Below are 26567 nucleotides of genomic sequence, written 5' to 3' on the forward strand. Positions count from 1 at the left end.
TATCCATGTGATCAAGAGCGAAGGGGTGTGTGTGTGTGTGTGTGTGTGTGTGTGTGTGTGTGTGTGTGTGTGTGTGTGTGTGTGTGTGTGTGTGTGTGTGTGTGTGTGTGTGTGTGTGTGTGTGTGTGTGTGTGTGTGTGTTCGGGCCAGATGAAGTACGATGATAGGGTAGAAAAGCAGTAACTGAAAAAGGTTTGAACATAACAATTCACCAACCCCATCTTGGAAGCAAGCTTAGAATACATCAGGCCACTCAAAATGCTCCTCATCATCCAAGAATGCAAAAGATTGCTTCCTGTGTATCTGAACCCCTTGGACGAGGCTCCAGTGGTGAGAATCAGGTCCCGAACCCTTATTTTCCACATCTCCAGAATATCTTCGTATGAGTCTTCGTATGGCTTAAGAAGAAAAATAGTCCTTAAGACCAAACTCAACAGAGGGAGACGACGAAATGTGTTCCTGAGGTTGTGAAAACCCTTCTAAATACTTTAAGCTCTCCCAATTCTCCCCACTCACATAATTGACCAATGGACGCCGTTCAACAATGTTGGTGTTCCAAGAAGCGGTCGTTCAACCATAGACTTGAGGAGTTAGCAAGGGTAAGATCAGCAGCAGGCCGGCTCAATCGTGGTGTTCGCCTCCACAGAAACGCAATGTGGATTGCCATAGGGGATGTCGTATTGTCCAAAGAGAACATTGTGGCGAGAGTTCTGTAAAGGACCACCTTGATAAGCCTAATGGTTTTGGATGGATTCATAGTAGATAGATTTAGAGTGTTCGAAATGGAGCCTTTTGGCTTCTTTTCAGCAAAAAAAACATTAATAGTGAAAACCTTACTTGAACAGTTAAACTGAGTGATGCTGACTTCATGGCTTCAAACTGTTCACGGGTGTAGCCCCCATATCATAGCTTCAACCTATCCTCATGTCCCGCATTGCAAATAAACATTGCCTTGTAGCGCCCGACTGCTATTGAGATGAATGATCACACATATAACAGAAAGCGATGATTATATGAATGTAGTTAACCACTGTGGATGCAATAAGAGGACTGTGATTTAGCCTTACTGCAGGTCAAAGTGAACAAAAAAACTGAAGGTTTGTGGCTGCAGATGATGAAATGGCTGAAAAAAACTGCAGCGAGCCTTCCACCAATCAGATATGTTCAGCACTGCAAGCCCCACCCACAAGGTTCCTGAACATTTAGAAAGTCCTACCCCCCAAGCAGGGACATTTTTGGGGGTCAAATTATGTCCCCGGAACTTAATTTGGACCCTGCTTCCTGCAGTGGAAAACCAAAGGTTCCTAGTTCCTGCGGTGGACAGATTGCCTTCTTCTATAACACGTGAGCACTAGGCATAACTCACCATGTTCCTGTTGTGCGATAGCTCTTTTTCCCAGTGTTAGACTCCAACTTATCTGGTGGGTGTAAGGACAGTATAATAAAGATACACATTTGAGCCATGAAAATATGAGATAATAAAATACAATTTATTATTTGTCAGTCTGTATGGGATCCAATGTTTTGAAGGAACATCGGGATCCTCCGGAACGTTTGCGTGTTCCCGTGCTGAACTTTTCTCACAGCTGGGGGGGGGGGGGACACTCTTGAGTCCATAATTCAGGATCAACCTATCGCCACTTCTCCGCCCCCCCGCTGTGGGGACATCCCTGCTGCTGAAATTCCTTAATAAAGAAGGGGAGTACAGAGCTCTTTATCGCCTCCCTCTTGCCATCCTCCCCCCCTTCAGCTCAAACACCCAGCCAGGCCTGCTGCAAATCACTGCACCACTGTCGTTGACAGTCGATGTGTATTTGCAGCGGTGGTTTGTTCCTCTGTGCCCTGCTTCTGCCCCTGCCTTTAAGCCCTGATAAGGTGGACACCTACCAGTGAGAAGAGCACCAAGCATGCGGGGGTAGACAGCGAGAAAGACATCCTAACCAGCATTTCACTCCCCAACCTCCATCTCCCATCTGGTCGTTTCTCCCTTTGAGCTGGAGTTGTGTGGTTTTGAGGGTGGTCGGTAACAGAGGTGCGGTTTGTTAGCCAATGTCGGAGAGAAATGGGAGATAACGTGGGAGAAAAGAATGGCCCCTGACCCAACGCACTTGACCTCCCCGCTGACCTCTGCTCTCACTGAGTGTGGGGTCCGTCGCAGAGGCTGCATGATCAAGTCTAGAGCTTTCTGGATGGTTGTCTGTCTGAAACGCCCTGAGGCTGAAGGGGAGGATGTTCCACATTATCAGCAGGGGTCAGGGTCAATGGAAGTGCTTTTCTCACCAGGGGGAGAAAGTCTTTTTTTTTTTTTTTTCATTACCATAATCTTTTTCAAACACTAAGCTCTACCTGTCTCTTTAGCATAATTGTCCATCAAAGTTTGCACCCCAAGGTCTTGCATCAGTTTCTTTGTACTTTAACTGACCTGACATTCTTGTAAGTTGGCGGGGAGAAAAACGCCGGACCACAATTGCCTGTGTGCCATGTTGGCAACAACGTGAATGCAAAAATGCAATAAAAAACGTGCAAAAATCTCTTTTATGTAGATAAAAACAAGCCCTGCATGCCAAGTTCTGTTGTATTCAGTATAGTGGTTCTCTGCTCTTTCAAAACAGAGCAATTCAGTTGCGGTGTAGAATTACTTGTGAGCTGTGAAGTAATTTTTACCTTTAACCATCAATCAACATCCTACCCTGTCGAACCGTCTTTCTCTAGGAAATTTTGTTGGATTTAGTTAGGAATTTGTATACAAGATGTTCTTGGCCATAGACTTGTCTTGCCACCGAAACCCTATTTTTTTTATGATTCTCATCATACTTTCCCACATAAATACAACAGCCTCCTTCTGTGAATACTTCAAAAAACATATTCTGCCTGATTCAGCCCTTTCGGTATATAATGTTGTTTGGATTCACAAGATGTGGACATGGATTATGTTCCAACAGTTTATTTCTTCACATAATGAACACCCATCCCCAACACATCAGCAGACAGAATGGCATTGACTGTATGCTTTGAAGATGTTTGATCTTGGATCAAATGTCAGATTGTGGATCTGTTTTGCATGTTGATTCTTTTTGATTAGTTCAATAACAAGCATGGCGCCTCTGATCCATATTCTCCGATGCCAAGCGCCATGATTTGACGTTGTAAACAGCTGGAACCTCCATTTCTCTCACCACAGCAAAGGATGACGGGAGCGTGGCAGTGGCCCTCGGTTACACGGCGCACCTGGTCCTGATGGTGTCCTGCTTCCTCCAGATCCCTTTACGGTATCCAGTTATCCACAAGGGTTCCCGGTCCTCCATCAAGGACACCATCACCGACAGGCTGACGGAGAAGGAGAGAGAGTAAGTGGATCAAATTGCTGGAACGCATTTATCAACTCAATCATCAATCTACACAGTTTTAATTTAGATGTGTGCGCATTTGCTTGTGTGTGTGTATGTTGCAGTGTCTTCTTGAGCAGGTTTCCAAACGGCTTATTCAAATCAACTTCATGTACATGAGTGAATATATGTTTTGTTTTACTCAAATCCTGAAGAACAATGAAATCTGCCCAAGTATTTCCTTGGCTTGTGAACCAGTTGTAGTTCTGCATTCCTCACGATACAGTCTTTGCTCTCTCCAGCCGTCAGATCGTTTGTGGCCTTGTTCGATGCACACAAGCCTGGTATGCGTGCAGGAGTGGTCTGGTATAGGAATCTTTTTCTCTGGAACATTATCAGTGCATTTCCAGATTTTTTTTCAGTTTGAAGACATATCTTTACAGAGTGTATACTAGCTACAGAAGAACAACAAAATAAGTAGCAAATTTTTAGTATAGTATTTGTCTCCAACTAAACCTAACATGATAAATGCAACGTATAATTAAGCCCAGTCCATGCCGGAGACCTACTCAGAATCAATCAGTTTACCCCCCCCCCCCCCTTGATTAATGCAATGTTAGTGCACATTGAAATCAATAACTTTGAATGCATTAAACCCTTTATAGATGGGTTGAATCAAAACATGTGAATTGACATGCCAAGATATCCAAGTATCTTGGCATGACATTTAATTTTCAGTTGAAACAAGATGTGATTGTCATCAATAATGCAGTGCAAAGTAATCGTGGCTGTCTCTACCAATACACATCATGCAGAATTGTATATCCCGTTGTTTTTTGAGTGCATCACAAATGTCTGCATATGCTCAGCTTGGTCAATCCTTTAAAAGGTTTTGACAGCAGCGTAGACCGTAGACTCAAGAGGCCTTTGGAGAAGGAGTGTGAAACATCTGTTATCTTTACATAATCAATATATTTTTTATCAAAACCATAGAAAATACAGATGCATATCATTAAGGAGATGGTATGGGTTTCTTGATCCAGGATGCCTACAGGTAAGGTTGAGGACATTAAGGATGGAACCAATACCTTTCGGCCAAGCCACTCCACAATCAATTTCAAAGCAGTAGAAACGCAATACAGCCACATTCATCTTTTAAAAGTGGTCGTTTTCACCATATCTGCTTGAAATGGAGAGCACTCCAAGCTGAAGTGGTTATAAATTCCCCCTTTTGATCTCTTCGTACATATGTCGGTGTGGCAGTTGTGTCTTATAACACGGCGCATTGTTGGAAACTTTTGAAATTGTCGTGTGTTTACAGCACCTCCGGGCTACCATCAACCTTGTTTTGTACCTTGTGGAATTTGGATAACGATTTTATTAGATTTTCTATGATTGCTGAATTACTTACAGTCTCGATTTACGAGAAATGTTCAAGTTGAAATGTGGCAGATAATGACAAGGCAGAATTTCTCACGTGAGGCTACAGAAGAGAGCCTCCACTGAACTCATCGCGCCACAGAGATTAAATTATTATTTGGGTGTGCTATGGTTACCCGTTACTATGCAGTGAATCGAGGTGAAAACCCTCGCACGATGATGCTGCATTGTGAATAATTGCACGTTCGCGGCACGCAGATGCCGTCAGGAATGCAGCAACTGGAGCATTCAGGCATTCCATGCATGATGACCCCACTTGCTGTAAGGGAGAGAGGTGGGAGGATGATGGGGAAATTGGTATAATCAGTGTTGTTAGGGCTGGTTATGTGTGTAATTTTTTTCAAAGTGATTAGTAAGGGCAGGTTCAATGCTCTTGGAAGGAGACTGAGAGAAGTATTTAGGTGAAAGAGGCACCGGCTCTGGATTACGTTTTGCCACGCGATGCTTTCAGTCGCAGTGCGATGATTCCTGTCCGCACACAGCCTGTTTAAGTGACTTGCCTTTAAAGTATGCAGAGCCTATCCCCGATGTACGTCAGTAACAGAACAGCCCTATGATACAACACGGCAGCATTATTTTCCTATCGTCACTATAGAGTATATCTGTTCAATAGACTATCTGGAGACGTTCTGATCAGTGCCTTTTAGATCAAATTCTTCTTAGGCGTTTATTGCACTCCTGCAATTAAAACGATATCATGCATTATTTTAGATCCAAGCACTTGTGCTTGGACACTGTCTGCCTAGTGTAAAGCTGTCTGTTGTCTTGCTGGCGGCGAAGGCGGGGGTAAGCCTTTGAAACCCAGAGCCGACTCATTATATTGAATTAAGGACAGGGAAAGAGAGGAGTTCCAGGCCACACGGCCAGCCACGTTAATAACAGTCATAATAACGGGGCTCCGGACTAAATAAGTCTCTCCAGAGCTACACTTTGTGCGTCCCAACATGTTAGCTCACCACGCAGACTACTACGCAGCCCACAAACTAGAATAACCTTGCAGCGGTCTTTTGAATAGTGAACAAGTTGAGAACAAATGTTGGCAATCTTGGGTTTATTGTGCGGCAACACGCATGCATTTTGAGTACATGTGTGAGATGGAGATATGTAAACAAGCACACGATTCCCTATCCAACATCTGCTAAGCATTACGAGTAAAATAATGCTTAGGTTCATATCTGTGTGTGTGTGTGTGTGTGTGCGCACATGTTGTGCGTGTGCAGGCACACAGGAGCATTGATCGGAATCAGACGTCATCGCAGTCAAGCACCCAACTCTCTCGTTTTTTTTGAGTCCGGACAGCAGGTGTTGAGTCTGATTCGGCATGGCGGGGGTGGAGGGGGGGGGTGGGGGTCGTGTGGTATGTCATTGCCCCGTGGTCCAAAGGTGTGTCTACACCGTTGGGATTCCCAGGCCCACAGTGCAGGATATTTACCTTCACACTGTCAGACACAATAAACCTGCTGGGAGTCCGCGGGTGTCGGGACAGAAGGGCTCTCTGTGAACCCGGACCCGACTCGATAGCCGAGCAGCCCCATACGCTCGGATGACCCCCACTCCCCCGCCTCCACGGCTCTTCCTCCCCCCCCCCCCACCCCCTGCCCCCCACCCACCCCACCAAAGTTTATGAGTCGCAAGGCCTCGTGTGTAAGCAGACACAGAGCCAAATGATGTGTGGGAAGACGGAAAGCAACCAGTCTAAACTGGGGAACGTGTACAAAGACTGGCGATTAAAGTGTCGGAAAGAGGCAGCCAATGATGATGAGTTAGGCGATGCGGGAACGCGAGCTCAAAGGGTGGCAGAATTAGCCCGACAGCCTATCGTTCACGTAGCGTGCTCGAATGAAAACCCAAATATCAATATTTGTGAGGTTTTTTTTTCGACCGGGGAAAATGTAATGGTCTTCAGGAAGCTTCTGCTGTTCCCCCGGGGCCCCTGCCATGTGGTTAAGGGCCGTTGCACTCAGTGTGGCAGGCAGGACGTGCTTGAGGATCCCAACCAGAATAGACTGTAACAAGGGCCCCCACCCTGTACTTAAACTAGGTAATAGTCCCAACTTTTGGAGGGGACAAACATTTCAGCCGGTTGCTTCTCAACTATCTTCGTAGAAGTCGAAAAATATTGAATAAATATAATGGCCATTACCAGTAACGGTATATCTGTCAGTGGGGTGTGTAGTGCTCCGAAATGGACCCCGACATATTAGCCTTTCCCGCCGTGGTGCAGCCCAAGATTAAATCACTATCACTTTGATAACAACCATCCTCTCAGTCAAACTAAAATCAGCCGTGTTGCCCTTGGGTCCTAGGACATCCGTTTTTTTTTTTGCTCTGCCTGACATAAGCTCATCACTATTTTGAGTTAGCAGCATTCTCCTCCCTGACACATTCTCTGAAATCGACGGGCTCCTAAAGACACATTGCGCCCACATTTTGTCCTGGCGAGAACCTTGTCCTGCTGTGTCTGATTGCATGGGTGTGTGTGTGTGTGTGTGTGTGTGTGTTGGGGGGGTGGGGAGATGCGATCCAGATGTCTTCCGTGTGATTGAGACCAGAACCTGGCTATTAAAAGCGAAACGCTGGACAGCCCCGTGGTTTAGCCCACATATCAATGCCAATCCATTTTCCTCTTTCCCCTTTTTCTTTTCATAAATTTTTCTTCCTATTCACGACAGTTTGAAGGAGAATGGTGGGTGGTGGGGGATATATAAATATATATATATATATATACATGAGAAGGGATTTACACATTACCACCTGGATCAAGTATAAAGGGAAAGCGGGTGGAAGTACTCGTGTTAGTGCCAGGCAAACCATGGGAGGCCTGGATAAGAAGAGTGGAACTTCGCGAGGCTCAAAGGGAAAAGGCAGCAGCAGGGTTATTGTTATGAGGCTCCGCATGGGCTCCACGTCTCCTAATGTGGTCCATGTGGACGGGCCGAGACGGACGCTGCCCTTTCACACCGACCCCTGCCGCACGCCCGCTCCCCCCCCACCAGGTCAGTCACACAGCAGGCCGTCAACAGATCAAGCCTTTGGTGTCGGAGACGAGACCTGGCCGCTCCTATGAAGGGCCGAATTTAGTCTACTGTATGTTCTTTCACTATTTATCATTCAAGGACAAATATGAACGTCTCTCACGGCGTTGGAGAGAGAGAGAAAGGAACTCTGGTGAGGGCCAGTTCAGTTGGCTCGTCCTCGCATCACGTTGAAGGCCCTGCCGTTACGCAACCTGCCTGATGGTTCTGTGTTCACCTTTCATTACACAGCAAATGAGAAGCATCTGCCATAGACGCGACGCCTGTGAGAAGAGGGATGCTGCGAATTAGAGGAGAGTGACCCAGCGAGCTTAGGGAGATCAAATTCTGTTTTCATATTTCCTCCGACAGACGAGCTCTGAATTTGTACAAACGACTATCAGAACAGAATCTTTCACGCTATCAGGCCTTCTCTCTCTCTCTCTCTCTCTCTCTCGCTCTCTCTCTCTCTATCTCTCTCTCTCTCTCTCTCTCTCTCTCTCTCTCTCTCTAATCTCTTTCTCTCTCTCTCTCGCTCTCTCTCTCTCTACTATCTCTCTCTCTCTCTCTCTCTCTCTCTCCTCTCTCTCTTTCCCCCCCCTCCCCTCCCTCTGTCCGGCTCACTCTCCCGGGCATTCTCTTTTGCTCGCTTTCTTTCTCACTCTCATTGTGCTTTGTGCTTAGACCCTCGTGACACTGAGTTAATAGGTGTTTTAATTTGTTTTGTTGTTATCCAGTTAAGGGGGGGAAACCAAATTACAGGTTGTCCGTCGGATTGGGGAAGATAACGAAGATGGCGCCGTGCCCATAAACACCATGGAGGGGTTCTGGACGGGGCCTCGCTCCTCTCCTCCGGCTCTGGTTTTGATTAAAACCATAGAAGAAATCAAGGGGCTGCAGGATGGGAGGGGGGGGGGGGGGAGAAATACGGGGGCCGCTGGATTTCCTTAAGGGCCCCGACGCAAACCGGAGACGACAAGCTGCTCGCAGCGAGCGGAGCGGAGAGCGCCGTCGCTCAGGAGACACGTTAACGGCACGCGGCGCGACGGCGGAGCAGTCACGGCGGGGGCCGCAGTGGAGAGCAGCAGCGGCGGCGGCCATTAAAATACCTTTCACTGACAGATGCTCAGTGTAATCATTCCTCCGATATTGGAGATTACAGCCCGCCGTGATTTATACCGCAACCACTGCCGTTTAGGCTCCGACAGTCGCAGGCAGGTGTTCTTTTCCTTTTTCTTTTTTTTTCTTTTTGGTCGAAGCGAAGGGGCCGGATGATTTATGGTTCCACGCCGTTTAGAATGTCACGTTAAAGCGGCGTTGTGAAACTTACAGGCATATCCCCCCCCTTCCCCGGTCAACCCGACCACCTTTTCAAACGCACTATGGTGAACCAAAACACACACATAGTGTGGCAAGATACCCTCCCTCCTTAGAACACACACCTTCGCCTACACACACACACACACACACACACACACACACACACAACACACACACACACACACACACACACACACACACACACACACACACACACACACACACACACACACACACACACACACACACACACACACACACTTCCAAGCAGGGTTTGAAATATCGGCGAGCCTCCCTCTTTCGGGCACACGGTCCCGGGTTGTTTTGCTACTTCTCCCAGTCTTAATGAAGCTGTCTAAACAGGCTCGCTGACACATGTGCGGATGCCGGCCCACTGTATACACTGGAGGAGGTCAGCCAGTCACCGGGACTATTCCCGCCGCGCGTTCAGGAACCAGATTACGCCGGAGCCACGACCACCCAGCCACACACCGTTTTCTCCTCCTCCCCCTTCTCTCCTGTACACTCCTCTAACTGAACGCAATGGCTCCCCCGAGATCCAAGACACTCGCTTTAACACACTGAACGGTACACAGGCAGGGACACATGCACCGCATGCAGGAGCCGTGTGTGAGCTACAGCTCCGTGACCCCCTGCACGGCGCTCTTCCCCACAGGCCTAGAGAAACGACTGCTTTTTAAGGGGAGGACGGCCATTTTAAGAGATTCGAGAGACTGGAGTCTCTCTCCTCCATTTTGACTCTTTATCGATACAGTTCTAATCATGCATTGTGTGTCCAACTGTGTGCTTCAAAGCAGAGCTCATTGGGTTATTTTGTTATGCAAGAAACCACATCGTATCCACTCACAAATAGCCACGGATCCGGCTGGGGAGACAGTAAAACGTCTCTTTATTGGAAGTCATTAAAGACGCCATGTGCGGTATTCATCTCCACCGAGGCCCATGGAATCGTGCTCACGTTTCATCTGTCGGTTTATCGATGGGAACGCGCTCGCAAACGAATATAACAGAACAAAAGAGGCCAACCCCAGAATGGACATGCCATACCATCTCTCGACCTATCCCTTCATCCTTGAGAAAACGGCTTCCTCCTTTTAACTAGGAACTCGGTCTTTGATATGTGCAGCTTGTCTGTGAAGGCGAGAAAGGGGATGTCTAGCTCCAATGGCTAAGTGGCAGGCAGACTGGGTCTGTCTTGTTATGACAACACAGAGACACAGAGGTTTCTGTCAGGTACTTAGATTTATTTTTACGATGCACTCCAAGTTCTCTCTTGTGGAACTACCCTTATTAATTACATATTTTTGTGTCTACACGCAATTCCCGGCATGGCGTGCTATGCATCGCTTTAATATCATACAGTGGGGGGGCTGATATGGTAGAAAAATACACACCCACACACACACACACATACGCACAAGGGGATTTCTTTATGAGGAGGATGTGTGTGTGACAGATGTACTTTTGCTTCCAAACCCGCTGCTGTTTTTTTAATCGTTTTGGGTCCAGCAGTAATGAGAGCTAAAGCGTTGGCTAAACGAAAGCACATTTCAGGGTTGCATAATCAAGTCTCTGGGTGCATGGATGCAAATGTGGACCCTCCAGTGTTGATGTGGGTGCCTTGCAGATCCACCCGCCAGCTCTGCTCCACTGCGCCTGACAGTGTGACCGGAAGCTGCCATTGACGGACGTGCGAGAGGGAGAGAGACGGTGGGCAAATTAAATGAACTAGCAAAGCTGTGTGTTTAAGTCCATGTGTTTCGTCCTGCTCAGTGAAGAAAAAATAAAAGCATTCTGCAGGTTGTATCGCAACCTTCAATTAAAACAAGTATACATGGACAAATACTGGCAAATTGAAATTGTCTTTTCAATCGTAAAAGAAAATGCAGCTCTAAGTATCAAATTGAGGTTTAGTCGTCAGTGACAAATCTGTAGACATGTGACTGAAAACTGTAGGGACTGATATTCCCTTACTAGTCTGTAAACCTGGGACTGATGCTGCCTCTCTCTCCCTTATTAGTCTGGAGACATTGGACTTACTTGCCTGGCAGCCTCCTCTAGTGTCCGTCTAAACTCATCTATGTGTACTGCACACATATTTATCTATCTTCTCTCTTCTGCACTCCACTGTGTTTCTAATCCTTGATCTTAGAGCACACCATTTTGTTTGATGTCATCACCGTTGATTGTTGTCATCAATTGGTCTGTTTGTTGTTCATGCGTCCTGTTCTCCCAGAGTTCAAGTCTTGGACATGTGAGCCTTTGGCCCTCTGTCCTTCCTCACTGACGCCCTTTTCAGCTGCTCCCTCACAGAGTACATACATACGTATAGTACAAGGCTGGCCTCTCTGTCCTACAGAATACTGCTTTGTCCCCCACCACACACACGCACACACACACACACGCCAAATCCCACTGTTGCCTCTGCTTCCTCTCCCTGATCCTCCCTGCTGGTGTGTAGTAATATATTTGACTTTACTCAACGTCCCAGAGAGGAATTCCTCGTGTTTGGTGAACCAGGGTCCCACCAGTGTGATTTCAGACGCATCGGACAGGGGTCATTAATCACCTCACCATGACGGAGCTAGTGTGTGTGTGTGTGTGTGTGTGTGTGTATTTGTGTGTTTTTATACATCCACGGCACGCCTATATTGAGTATATATGTCTGTGTGTGAAAGTGTGTTCAGCCTTGTGCATGATGTTCAGCAAACTACTGATTCTTGATGTAAGCGATATTGGGTTTCAGAAAGCAGGGGGGGGTTGTTGTGTGTTGGGTTTTTCTCTCCCTTTGTTGTTGGTCATGTGCTGGTCCAAGGCAGTGACCTCAGCCATGTCTTTTCTTTTCATTTTCCTTTGGGACCCCGGCTGCCATTCAGGGACACGCCTAGCTACGAGATGTCCCACTGTGTGGCCACTCGGCCCCATACAGGGGGGCGAGCTGCCCTGTGGGGCGGTTGAACAACACACAACAGGATGGTGATGATGAAATATCGCTTTGGGGGGCGGGCGAGGGACTACAAGGGTGATTTGGAATGATGACCTGCTCAAGCCCGGTTTCAGCAGTGCACTCTTAATGCAGCGTGGGGTTAATGAAATACATAATCGGTCACTGATATACCCGACCTTCTACGTACTGGGAATGTTCCCGGCTGACTTCAGAGACTGATCTTTTGAGGCAGTTGTGTGTTCTCTATGGTATGCCCCCAGCATCTCCCTCCCTCTCACCCTTCCCTCCCTTCATCCCTCCCTCCCTCTCACCCTTCCCTCCCTTCATCCCTCTCTTCCTCCATCCCTCCCTCCCTCTCCCGCCCTCCCTCCCTCAGCCACTCCCTCCCTTTCTCCCTCCCTTCCTTTCCTACCTCCCTCCCACTCTTCCTCCTACCGCCCTTCATTCCTCCTCTCTCCCTCTCTCTCTCTCTCTCTCTCTCTCTCTCTCTCTCTCTTCTACTCTCTCTCTCTCTCTCCTCTCTCTCTCTCTCTCTCTCTCTCTCTCCCTCCTCTCTCCTCTCTCTCTCTCTCTCTCTCTCCTCTCCTCTCTCTCCTCTCTCTCCTCTCTCTCTCTCTCCCTCTCTCTCTCTCTCTCTCTCTCTCTCTCTCTCTTTCCTCTCTCCTCTCTCTCTCCCTCCCTCCCGCCCTCTCTTCCTCTTCCTCTTCCTCCCTCCCTCCCGCCCTCTCTTCTCCCTCCCCCTCCCTCTCTCTCTCTCTTCCTCGCTCTCGCTCTCGCTCTCTCCCTCCCTCCTTCCACTCCAGCACCTGCGGGTCGCTCTGAGTGAGAGGTGAGGAACACCACGTCTGCTCTGACATAGGATTAATGGACGAGTGACCCCAGGGGAACAGACCACGCACACACCTTCACTTAACATGCACACACACAACGCGCTACACATGCAGACACTGGGTACTCACACCACATACGTTCAACACACCACAAACACACAGATACCACATAAGATACACGCACACCCAAAGGAAGGAGATTTGCCAGTTGCGCACATGCTTCAGCACACATACCTATACACATACACACACACACACACACACACACACAGACACACACAGAGATCACATACACACACATGCGGACTCAGCCATGTGTGTGCATCGGGTCTTACAGCTGTGTAGCAGAGCGGCACCTGTTGTGCAGACTTTTCACACACCATGTACTCTCACTCGCCCAGCCCATCGATTGCTTAAGCGCTTTTTAGTCGGTTCAATGTGGTTCTATGTGCAATTCTTTCCATATCTATTTCGGAAATTGCCCATGAACGGTTTGAAAATGGAAATTATTTGATTTAAGCATAACACTAACCCCAGACATGCATGCATAGTTCAGTTCATTAGAACAATGTGTTTTCAAAGAAAATATGGTGTCAAGTATTGAGACACGGTATGGTAGTTGTTGGAGGAAAACATTAAAGGGTCGTAAAAAATAAAGAACATAATGTTGACGCAGAAGTGATGGAGCAACATCTGCACGTCTGCATATTCTGTCTTGTGTGACAACGGTGACAGCTGAAAAAAAACTGTACACGTTCAGCTTTGATATTTATAAGTTCACTTTACCGGAGGAGAGGAAGTTTGGAATCCATTCACAATGATTCCGTGGATCCTCAACTACTCCCATAACCTCAAAGCGTCTGATGTGTAGTGTGTTTGTGGTGTGTGTGTTGTGTGTGTAGTGCTGTGGTGTGTGTGTGTGTGATCTGTTCTGTTGTGTCTGTGTGTGTGTGTGTGTGTGTGTGTGTGTGTGTGTGTGTGGTGTGTGGGGGGGGGGCGCACACCTCTGTGTGTGTGTGGGTGCTTGCGCACCTCTGTGTGTGTGTGTGCGTGCGTGTGTGCGCCTGCACCTCTATGCGTGTGTGCGTTCAGCTCTGTGTGTGCGTGCGTGCACCAAGGCACACAGGTTCTTGTACATGCCTGTCAGCCCAGAGGCGAGTCCAGGCTGTGAGGCTGCGCTCCCAGTGCTCTCCTCGCTGTGGGAGATCAGCAGACATAAGCGCATAATGACAGGAAGAGAGGCCAGCCTTTAGCCCTTGGTAGAGGACTCTGTATTTTTTTTTTCTTCCCTCTCTCCCACCACTCAGAACGTCAGCATTCCTCCAGCACCCGAGGCTATCAATCTCCTCCGTCCACAAGCTCTCCCATGTTTAGGCCATGGGGGGGGGGGGCGGTTGTTTGAGGCGCCCAAATCATCACTCCCAACTAAGACGTCTGAGTGGCGTAAATGACCCTCTCCAAACCACGCCGAGAGGGAGAGAAAGTTCTCTTCGTTTTCACAATGTGATTTGGGTGGACAGTTTATTTTTTTTCGAGAGCCTCCCAATCTTGTTTAATATTTCAGTTTAACAAGAGCAGGGGCTTTAGGGGGATCCTTGTGAGGTATGCTCACAGAATGTAACGGGACCCTCCTCGCTCACAGACACGCACCCTCGCAAACACACACACACACACACACACACCCACACCCACACCCACACACACACACACACACACACACACACACACACCCACACCCCCAACCAACCAACCACCTGCATACGTTGCCGACATTACACACAGCTGGTCATAGGGAACCAAGACAATCGCCAAAAGATCATTGCCCGATGAAAGAAACAAAAGTAAAGTGTAATGAACGCCAGAACCCTCCCACCCCCCATTATGAATCTTACCATTGAATCCATGATCCAGGCTCCATATTCTGCTGCAGGCTTTCTTCTTCGTGTTCCTCCACACTGGGCTCGGTGGGGCTGTGAGAGCTTCTCTACCGGGAAGGTTGTTTGCTGGTTGATACAGCACATGAATAATGGTTTACTTTATTCTTCTTCTTCCTGCTCTCCTCCGGCCGTCGTGCTCCTAGTAGTGGTTTAGGGGGAATGAAAACCACTTGTTGTGCGACCACCACCCACTCACCCTGTTCTCCATCCTCCACAGGTTCCCTTTGTACCCCAGAGGAGAGCGCTTCCACTTTGAATACGCCGTCTACCTGCTCAACAAGAACATCGCCCAGGTAATCAAACAAACACACACTCACACAGACACACACACGCAAGCACGAACGGCGCTCGCAAAGCGCGCGCAGCAAACGACACACACACACACCACACACACACACCACCACACACACACACACGGCCACACACACACACACACACACACACACACACGAACACACACACACAACACACACGGCACACAAACACACACCACCACAACACACACACACACACCTGAAAAAGCCCCCCCACAGGGGTTGCCGCATGGCCCGAAAAAACATGTGTAAATTCATTTTCCCAAATTCAAGGGTATCCAGTACAAGGTGTGAAGAGCAGAATGTGCTGTAGAGGTCTGAATATTATACACGCCGGTGGCCTCTGTGCACATTCTCTAGGAGTCGGGGTATCTAGTGCTCTGAGTAAATAAACGTGGGTCTACTGTGAAAGATCAGATTTAATACAGAAAAGATGTAGGAGGCTACCCACACATGGACACACTCATCCATATATACAGTCATATGGCTGAGGCAAATAACGGCATTCAACACCCACTGTCAAGCAGGAAGAGACTTATTATAATGCAAGTCAAAGGGACAATGACTGTATGTGCAAATGCCTACAACATTTTGTATTGTGTATTGTGTATTGTGATATTGTGTCGTATAAACAACGAAAAACTTGTTCCACGGTCGGGTGCAGTTGCCTTCCGTTACGAATTCGAGGGTTTAACTTTTATCCCATCTCTGGCTTATTCCCTTTCCCTTGGAATTCAACCCTCTCTCTCGCTCACGCTGTCTCCCTCAAACACACTTCAGGGTAGGTTTGAACTCCTGACCCAGCCGTACTTATTAAAGTGGCTCTAATGTGTTGACCTGGGTAACTCCCTGCCATCCTCCTCCAGTCATTTACAATTGACTTCTATCTCCTGTGCATTCCAATCCCCTGTCTCCCACTGCCCCGGCAGGGAAACTCGGGACTGACGGGAATTAAACTGGCCAATTAAGGGCTGGCAGGTGGCAGGCCTCAAATTGCTTCTCGTTGGGAGGTTTGGAAAGTAAGAGTTTAAACCGAGACCGAGAACAGCTCGCCAAAACGTCGGACCTACGGCCTTGCGCACACTGCCGTCCAAAATCAAGAAAGCGAGGTGGATGAGCAAACATTTTGGAAGTCAAAGGAAAATAAGCTCTAACTATAACAACGAAAATCTGAAGCGTAATGGGGGCCGTTGTGTATAATTTGTCAAAATTTTCAGTATTTTTTCCCGACCATCCTTTTTTTTTCTTCACGCATCATAAATCCAAAGAAAGCAATTTTTTCACGCTTTTCTTTCTAGTGCGGTGCGTTTAAGTCTGGCACACTTGATCCAGTAGTATGGGAGGTCCCGTTTGATTTGACCCTGCTCCTGGTCACTTTCAGCGCTGCGTCATCAGAGGTGAGGCGGCGGTCCTCCGCAGTGGCTGCTGTTGTTTGATTTATTTTACTGTATTGTTGGAACTGCCCAGCGTCATACACACATGTTAAGTGCTCACACATGTTCTCAGATGTGTGCGTATACAAAAAGTTATACGTAACGATCCTTAGGACCTGGCAAACGTCCATACTGACACTCCGACATTTTAATTCCCCCCCTGCCCCATCCCTTCTAACACTTAAGTGGAATGCTCTCGGCCGTTAAATAAAGTTTTATATATATACGTATATAACGGCAAAAAGGGAGCTCTTAGCAGACTCGTCATGGAAAACCGCTGTGAATATGTTATAGCATTCCTTAGTATGTTCCATGTTCTGCATGAGAATATACGAATGAGCGTAAGTAGAGGACTTTGTTGTGTGCATCTCTGTAAGGAATAAATCCTATTAGCCAAACCAAAAGCTAAATAAATTGACCCGGTATGTCGGGCACTCGACTGGAAACTAGAAACAAGAGACCCACCCCCTTTCATCTCTTAAAAAATAAAAGATGTTGTGTGATCTATACTATACACAATATAAGAATAAAAGAAAAGACTTTCAAGGCCGAAAATTGTCTAGGGTATTTTTTAATAAGAAATACAATGCTGCATTCTTATGAGGCAGGGACACGACTTGCTTTTCAAAGCTCATTCTGATGCCTTCCATGTGGGGCTGGATAGATGCTCGTTATAAATGGGTTACCGGGACGACTCTAAAGCGGTGTGACCAGCCCCATGAACCGTCCGTCTCCAGATGATAATGATGGCATATTGTGAGCATTGTTCCGAAAATGGCAGAAGTGGTGACCACGTCAGAATCGATACAGCAGAGCCAATTATCGCCGAGAGCTTTGTCAACCCCTCCGGTGGTGGATCAGGCGCACCACAAACAAACCGTACACTCCTGTGTGTCCAATCAGACATCACATCCCACATGTTCAGGTTTTCGGAGTCAAAGGCCGGGAAATGCGTGAGGCTACGCACCACTGCCATGTTACATCTGATTTCCTCCCTCCTCGAAATCGAATTGGGGTTTCCTTAACCTTGTAGTTCCCCGCTGTTTTATCAGGATGCTTTGTCTCGCTCCCATTGCCTTGACCACGGAATGGTTCTTATTAATTGAATGAAGAGTGTACGGTTGCTTGCTAACCGCCATGCATACCAACATTTAGCCACTTTCTTACCATTCTACAACTCAAATAATTGACTTATGGACAGTGTTTGGAGTTTTTTTTGTTATTGTGGTTTACTGAAAACATTAATCTCTTCAATGTGCTCCTTTGGTTAAGACTAGGCTCGTCATCTTGCAGTGGCGTGGGTAGTTGAAGAAGGGACGCAGAAGTGCTACTGCAAGACATATGTCTCCCCGTACAGAAAGCGCTGGTCTGGCTGGCTAGTTACCTCAGCTGGCGGGCTGACAGGCTGGGTCCAGGACCGGCTGGAAACCTGGGTGGGAGAAAGGAGCCGGCAGTCTCTCGCTGGCTAGGTTGTCTTTGATGTGAGCGATACAAGGAGAGCTGGGAAGGCACAACGACGGCAGCAAAAGGCTCCTCTTTGATGTGACCCAAGCAAAACACTAAACACTGCTTTTGTTTAGGGCTTATTTTATGAGGTTCGGGGGGGTTTGCTCTGTGGAGAGACTGTTTAGGGGTACCGTTGATGATAAATAAAAGGGTGAACTTTTAATTATTTTGTATGATTTCAAGAATCCTCAAAGATTGTGCAAGTGTAACTGAAGAAAACATAGCTTTTAACTCTGAACCAGCACCAGAATTGAGCTCAAATCCATTGCGACTACATGCATCGGATGGGTCTTAATCTACTTATGCGGGTAGCCCCCCCTGCCCCTGCTCGCTCCCTGCCCTTCAAACATGAGCCCCTACGGACCAGCCCATGTAACTAGCAGTCCTCTTCGCAGGGGGGCACAGATGCCAAAACCACAACCTTTGCATTTACAACACACAAATGAGTTGTAGTTGTTGAGACTGCGCGTAAGGGAAAACAAGAGGCCTCTCCTCCTCCTAGAATCCTGCCAGGTGTCGTGTTCAATCACTCGTCCACCAGGCTAGACGGTGGTTAAACACGCTTGTGGCCCTGGCTACGAGGCTTTATGAGTTGATGTTGGGGGGCGAAAAACAATTAGCTTTCAATCAGTAACCCTGCGGGTTAGTAATTGTGTGGGATGTCCATTACTGGTAATTAAAACCACAAAGGTTAACGCAAGCGGGGGAGGCCTCCTCCTGTGTCTCCCGATGGCCTTGCTTGTAGCTACTTTGTCTCAAATATAGTTATTGCACATGTACACAATGCGCTGCAGGCACACTGCCATCTCAGTGGTTTTTAGCATACGATAAAGTGCCATGGGCTCTTAAATGTGGCAACCGTGGCCCCATAAAACAAGGCTGTGACTCATGGTGAGGCCCACTGCGTTGAGTAGCTGCTGGAGGTGGCAGTATGTGGAACAGTAGCTGGCAGGGCCGTTCTGGAAAAGAGCACTTGGGAGAGGTGGGAGGTGCATGACAAGTACAAATATTAGTTGATTCAATTTAATTTGGCATATTGAGAGCCATGCATCATGTGATGAGAATCCTAAATTGCATTTTATTGTACTGATATTTGCCTGACTTTCATTCTCTGCTCCTTCTCTGTTTTCCCGTTTCTTTTCTTGATGCTGTTTGATATCCCATGTTATTGATATAACCTCTCTTCCCCCCCCGACATCGATTCCTTGCGGATCCTCACAATCTGCAAGGACTGGGAGAGGACCCAGTCTTCCAACAACAGGACTGTGAGAAGGCTGAGCCCAGTGTGGCCATTATCTCATGTGATTGTCCTTCAATAGTAACCATATGTGGCAGACACAAGGCACAGAGAAAAGGAACACTATGGGGCTATTGCTCCACCAAAATCTCTGTGGAACACAAAAGCCATGACTAGTGGAGTCAAGGACTTTAATAGGCCCCGGAGACCATTATTTTCAATGGTCTTTTAACGGTTTTTGAGTTTTCAATGTTTTTGCAGATATGTTGATATTGAGATAGTGAATTCCATGTGGACTATAGTAGAGATTGACATATTGTCAGAAGACAAAAGGGATTAAGAATATTAGCCCCATTTGTGCAGGTTCTGTTCTTCCAGGGTCAATATTGTACTTGACAATTGTCCCGATCATTTCCTCCATCAACAGTGATATGTATATAGAACATCCAAAAGGAGACACATTGTTATGGGTTACCTCACCTCATCATGGCTACCTGCCTAACAATACTGGCTTCTCTGGAGCTCAGCAGGGCTGGTCCTGGGCCATCTGTGGCTTGGAGACATGTGTGCTTGCAGAGGTTTTGGAGGGCCAGTAGGGGGTGCCCATCCCTCTGGCCTCGGTAATATCCACAAGGCCCCTGGGACAGGAGAGAGACAGGGAATATGTCCTGTCGAAGAGCAACGTCTTTCGGAAGAGATGTTAAGCCGATGTCCAGACTCAATGTGGTCACTAAAGATCGCAACACTCATCGCAAAAGTAGGGGAGTCTTACCCCAGTGTCCTGCCTCTTGTACCAACATGTCTCCCTAAGCATCGTCTGGTCTCTGATTGATTAGTTTCATAATTTCTCCCCTCCACCGTGATAGGCAGTGTGGGGTTCGTGTTCTGGCGCATACTGGCAGGTGGCTGGTACTCTGTGAGGTTTACCTAACCCCCCTCCAAACACACACACACACACACACACACACACACACACACACACACACACACACACACACACACACACACACACACACACACACACACACACACCCACACACACACACACACACACCACAACACCACACCACACACACACATCACACACACACACACACACACACACACACACACACAGAGAGAGAGAAAAGTGCTTTTTGTCTCTTGAATATTGCAGTTAATATTATTATTATTAAAGCATCAATATGTATTTCTTCGATCCTTGATTAGAAACCTGGTAGAATTCCCAGTGCAGTGCAAAATGTGCAGGCTATAGAGCTTGGCAAATGTCCTGATCGGTATGAGAGTAAATATAAATCGATACCAGAAATAAAGCAGAACTTACAAACAACAAGGGAGGGTGTCCTGCCAAGCAGGTTTTCCTTTCTTTTTTGTTTTTCTTTCCAAGGATCTTTCTGAGAAGTGGCCCACTTTTAGAAATGACTATTCCAAATTCCCCCTAGAATCATCCTGTGTCTCTTGGTTCGTCTGGGCCAAGGCTTGCGGTCCATGACTCAACCCTGAAAACAGTCCAGGGAACAGGCCAGAAAAAGAAGGGAAGAAATGGCTGTTGCGTCTCCAGTTTTTTCGCCCTAAACAACAACACACCTCCTCCATGGCCAAGTGCCTCTGCCTAAACCGTGCCCTAACAAACCAGTCCTGTGTTCGGCAATCACAATACATCCCTCTGTGTGTTGTTTGTTTATCTGAACCCTGGACCATGGTTCCTCTGGTCACAGCTTCTAAGACTACCCCAAGACAGCCAAACCTGGAAGGGATCAGGCCTGCACAGCCGTCCCACTAACCTTCTTCATCCTTCCATGGAGGCAACATCCCTTTTCCATTTACCGTCCAGGAACCCTATATGTTAAAACACATAATGGTTGAGACGGAGAGCAGGGGGGTGGGGAAGGAGTCCCTTTGTGAACATGGTAGAAAAAAGTGAGCATTTACCTCTCACAGGAAGAGCGGAAAGGACCAATGAGAGAACGAGGTTCCGTCGAGGCCTTAAGCGTGTCTGTTTTTGTTTTAGCGTGGTAAAATACCGCCCTAAGCTGAGAGCTCCAAGTGTCAGCTTCCATATGGCAACAAGTAGAACATGTAATCGTCCCCTCACATCTACTACAAGGTGGGTTGTAGACCTGGACACCACACAATGTGGTTCATGTTTGAATGCCATTAGGGTCCCGCTTGCGCAACCGGGCCTCCACTCCCGACACCATAGTGTGCATTACGGTGTGTGTTAGTTTACTGTATTTATCACATTTCAAGCACAGGATTATTTCTGGCAGGGGGGTGACTGGGTTAAATAAATGGAAATACAGCCATACCGAGTCGGCCTCACTCGACTTACTGGTTTCGAACACATTTGACTGATTAATAGAAGAAGAAGATGATCCTATTTGAGCTTCGTAGAACTCGATCGGATGGATTCATTTGAAGTCCTAAGTTTTACTATAAAATGTGCAGCATGCTTGTGGGATAATGACAAGACATAGTGTCTGCTACAGTAAGCTGCTCCATTAGATGGAGCAGTTTTTTGGCTTCACAGAGGACCTGGATGTACGGTATGTGGGTCTATATTTCGCAGTACATGACGGCAACGTCAATGTTGCCTTGAGAGGGGACTGGCTTGGATTATGTATACATTGCAAATGCAAACTTTTTATACAGTGGTGATGTTAATATGTCAAATAACATCATTCAGTGCTAGTGTTCTTGTGTGACATAACAACATACGGTGGTCATTTGACTGTCTCATAACAAACTATATATATATTGCTATATCATATAACAGCAAACAGCGGAAATGTTGCTCGATCACATCACAACAACAACACGCATGACAAAATTTGACATGCAACCACACCAATGTGCGTGTTACATTTTGATCTATTCATTTTCGTCATCCATTGCATCAGTACCAGTTTATTTTGTTAAGTTACATCATAATTGTTTAACAGGTATGCAGGAATCTATTCATAGTTTGAAATTGGCCTCCTTACCCCTTTCATTACCTCTAAATGCCATTCAGCAATACCCGTTACTGTGGTGCCAATGTTCTAAAGACATTTCACAGTAAGCAACATTTTGATGGTTGCTGGGTGATAAATTATAGGACACAATGTCTTGAGACACGATCAGCTATGAAACCACCTGCAGCACATTTCTGTCCTGCTTGCTAATGCGGGTAAGATAATGGACAACGCATAGCAGAGGATAAGATGCTTCATTGGCCTGTTGTCCAATGACGCTGGCATTATAGCTGTCGAGAGAAAGTGCTATTCTTGTTTTGCTGTAAACGGCGTTGGGAACAAGATCCCATTCATTTAGGAGTCTCCCTATTACCAGTTAACTATTGACCCACGCCAGTTGCGACACACTCTACTCATCCTGCCCATGGATTTCATAGCCTCTCAGACTGTCTGCTCCCGTTTTCCATCACAACCCTCTGTTGCTAGCGACAAAATGCGTCCAGTGCCACTTATGGGCACCACTCTTGGTGAAACCCGTTTACAACCAGAAGTGGGAGAACCCCCCCCCTTTTACCTGGTGCCCATAAACTGATAATACAAGTCTAGTCGTTTTGGGGAATTCCTTGTGGTTCTGTGTGAGCCCAACGTTCGCCGCCACGCTTCCTTGTATGGTTTATGTTTACCCTGTGTTTGTTACCCCTGTTCACTGTTTGTGGTGGTTTCAAGGAAGGGGTAGCCTTGGGCTACTCGGGCTATTGGCCAGCAGTTGTCAATCTTAAGAGAGTCTCTGTGACTGCACTTATGTCACTGCTGGGTGGCTTCCAGTTTAGTGCATGTGTACACAGCGGGCCTGTCAGTCTTCTGCCATTCAGCCCCAGAGACTTTATGGGAATTCCTCTGGACAGCCACCTTTGACTTTATGAAACACTTAAATTCATTTAATTGAATTTCCACGTTTTGGAGGTTGGTAGTTGGGGTTTTGTCTGTCACCGCAAAGAGGTACCGGGGAGCTAGTTCCCCCTTTAATATATGGGTGGAAGCAAAGACGTGTGTGTGTGTGTGTGTGTGTGGTGTTGTGTGTGTGTGTGTGTGTGTGTGTGTGTGTGTGTGTGGGTGTGTGTGTGTGTGTGTGTGTGTGTTTGTGGTGTGTGTGTGTGTGTGTGTGTGTGTGTGTGTTTCATTGGTTATTTGAGCCATGGACACTTTTTTCAGACTATTAGGAGGTCAAAATTGCATGATTGATTGCGACCCAGTAGGTTGAAATACTTTTTATTTTAATCATTTTCTAGGAATATATTTCTGTAAATTAATCAGTTTGCCATTTAAAATAAAATGGATACATAGATTGATATGCACGAAAAGTATGTTTAATACGTTCAAAACATACTTGTTCTTGGGTAGTTCTTATTGGTTGCTCCTTCCTTATGATAATAACGACCTAATTAGAATGTGTCTGTCAGTGCTTGTACAGCCTAAGAAAATGAGCATTGTCTGGTGAGTTGGGTGTCCAGGAGTACTTGGCTCCTCTCCATCATTGACTTAATAGCCGGGCTGCATTTTCCAGCTGGTTGGAATTTTGAGCCAGGGGCCTATTTGTTTGGAGTCAGCTCTACTGTGTCATAGACCACTGTTCGAAAGCCCACACAGAGCCCTTTAATATCCCTCTCAGTAACAGATAACCCTGCTTTCTCTCGTGCATCCTCTTCAAAAGGCAGGCCCATGTAGTAATATCTAAAGACTGACGTGAAGAATAAGTGCCCGATAAATAGCGGGAAAGATGAAAGGCCTCCCGGCAGGTCATGACCAAGTAAATAAGATTATCTATCTCATCTTATCATAGCTGTTTCATAATGTGTTAAATTGGCAAAACCTACAACATATCATTGTTGAGTTCTGTTTCTCCCACGCGTGTACAGAAGAAATTGAATCGAGTCACAAAGACAAGATTTATTGAGCTGCTTAGCAGCTTTTTTGTTCTTTTCCTTTTGATGAGGGTCTGGCCGAGGTTAGCTCTGCTCCAACTCAAGCCATGTAAACCAGCAGAAGGACGGCTCCAAATATATTTTATGTCAGCTGTTTTGGCCAAACAGATTTTTCTTGTGAATTCATCAAAACCCTGGGTGCTGTCATACAGTTGTTCGGGGCAGAGTGGTTGCGTCATCGGCAAAGACATTTATTCTGCCTCAATGAAATGAAACAGCTCTTGGAATAAAACAATGCTGGCCCCATCTGGTCGAAAATATCAACCGTCCTGGCTCGGAGTCACGTCTCAGCAGCACCCTCTCTGCTTTCAATGTGGATCTCGTTACGGCCTCTTGGGTCACCACTCGCCAGGCTTTTCATCTGACTTTACACACACACACACACACACACACACACACACACACACACACACACACACACACACACACACACACACACACACACACACACACACACACACTGGCCTACAGAGCTCTTTGCCAGGACTCATCCCTCAAGAAAGAAGGAAAGTGATTTTCAGTCATTTATTTCTTCCTCCACAACGTTTAACTCAGTGCTGCTCTCAAAATGTCAGGCGCCCCCCCACCTCCCTCTTCGGTCAAGTAGGATCTCACCTCATTACAGGCGGGTGTCTCTTTATCAACCCTGATGTCAGTCTTCATTACCGCTGGCAGGGTGAGAGGATAAGAATGGCCGGCCAGAGGCCTCACTGTCATCTCACGGCGGTTAGTCGCTCTGCCATGGCCGGCCCCTCTTGGTTTTTTATTAATGAAGCGTCTGTGATGAGCACCGGCCCCTTGTTCCTCGGCCCTGCATAATGGTTTCACGGTTATTGAAAGAGGAGGGGATAAGTGGCTAATGAAAGCAGCGGTTAAATAAACACAGGCTCGTGTTAAAAGGAAGCACATAGGGAGGGCTGTTTTCTTTATTTATTTTTGGACTCTTTTCTGGGTCTTTTTTTTCAGTCTTTGAGAGTAATTGGAGTAGGCTGTGGTTCAGAATTAGAATAATCTTTGTTTTTAAAGGAAGCAGATTTTTGCAGTCCTAAGGATATGGGGCTCGAACAAGGTAAGACATAACAAAGTGTGAAGAGAGGATGCAAAGTTATATTATCTTAGCAGTTTGCAGGAAAGTATAGGTATGTTTGCGGTTGCCTCAACACTTGCTCAGAATTATTTAAAGGTAATTATTTTTAGAGACGGCAAAAGGAGAGATAAGCATGGTGGCAACGGAAGTCAAGCTATAAAACTTCTTGTCTAAAGATAATTATAAACTTTATCTTCAACCAACACGCGCAACTCCATGAAATTAAGTCAGAAATTGTATAGCTAGCTACCATATAGTTTTAATGAACGCATACCATGAAAAACAACAGTGGCTCTTGATGTGAGACGCATGTCACTGTTGACATTATCGCCATGGAAACCAGTAGTTTTAAGGTGAAACATGTCTGCGCCGGAATAATTAGCGCTCTCGCCTCTGCAGTAAGCCGAACAATGCCCAGTCTAAATATAAACCGAAGCACATGTGCTGTAATTATACAGCATTATGTCAACGCGTGTTCCATTTTACAGTGTTTGTCCTTTCAGCCACACTGCTGCAGTTGTAAGCTCACCCGTTCCACTAGATTGAAGGCAGTAAAGTGTCTTTCCTGAGCTGTGGGAAATCAGTGGCTGGAGAACCCCACCTCTCAGCAACCCTGCTATGAATTATGTGCCGCACCTCTGCCCGCAAGGGGGTCTGCTCTGTTTTCTACATGTGCCGCCATAACTCATCTAATGCACCACCCTAACGTTATTATTGGATCTAGTCTGCTCGCAATGCAAACCTAACACTTGGGTCATGGACGTGTTGCAAAGTTTCAAAGATATTCACAGGTGAAAACTTTCTATGATTAATAAAGAAAGGTTGTTTATCTGGGTGTAACAGGGTGTCATTTTACATTTCCAATTATATCTGTTAATAATTTCACTGGTCCTTCCCCTGTTCTGTTTGGTTTTAATTCCACTGCACTTTAACAAAAACATTACTAACAAAACACCCCAAAATTTGTTATGAGCTGTGATAGAAGTGTGGGGCATTTTTCCTTTCAATTTTCAATCAAACTAAGGATTTACTGGTTAACTGTATATCAGTTGGATATTTCAAACACCCAGGACATTCACATGAAAAAAATACGTAATTTTTTCCCCTAATGGGAATTCAAAGTTGTACAATGATTTATTAAGTTAACTAGTGCCCCAAATGTATCAGCTGTAAATCCCCTATTTGTTACAGTATTTTTAGAAAATTCCCATTCCATATA

At 46.6% G+C, this 26567-nt stretch overlaps 1 protein-coding gene across 1 annotated transcript in view; it reads left to right on the forward strand.

Moving 5' to 3' along the window:
• The window catches only part of uvrag (UV radiation resistance associated gene), a 73409-nt gene that overhangs the window by 27887 nt on the left and 18955 nt on the right, over window positions 1–26567 (forward strand). The window contains exons 12-13 of the mRNA XM_056593456.1: window positions 3182–3347; window positions 15053–15128. Coding sequence (XP_056449431.1) covers window positions 3182–3347; window positions 15053–15128 — 242 coding nt within the window. The remainder of the gene's footprint in view (window positions 1–3181; window positions 3348–15052; window positions 15129–26567) is intronic.

Source organism: Gadus chalcogrammus, chromosome 7 (assembly GCF_026213295.1).
Source record: "Gadus chalcogrammus isolate NIFS_2021 chromosome 7, NIFS_Gcha_1.0, whole genome shotgun sequence".
NCBI lineage: Eukaryota > Metazoa > Chordata > Actinopteri > Gadiformes > Gadidae > Gadus > Gadus chalcogrammus.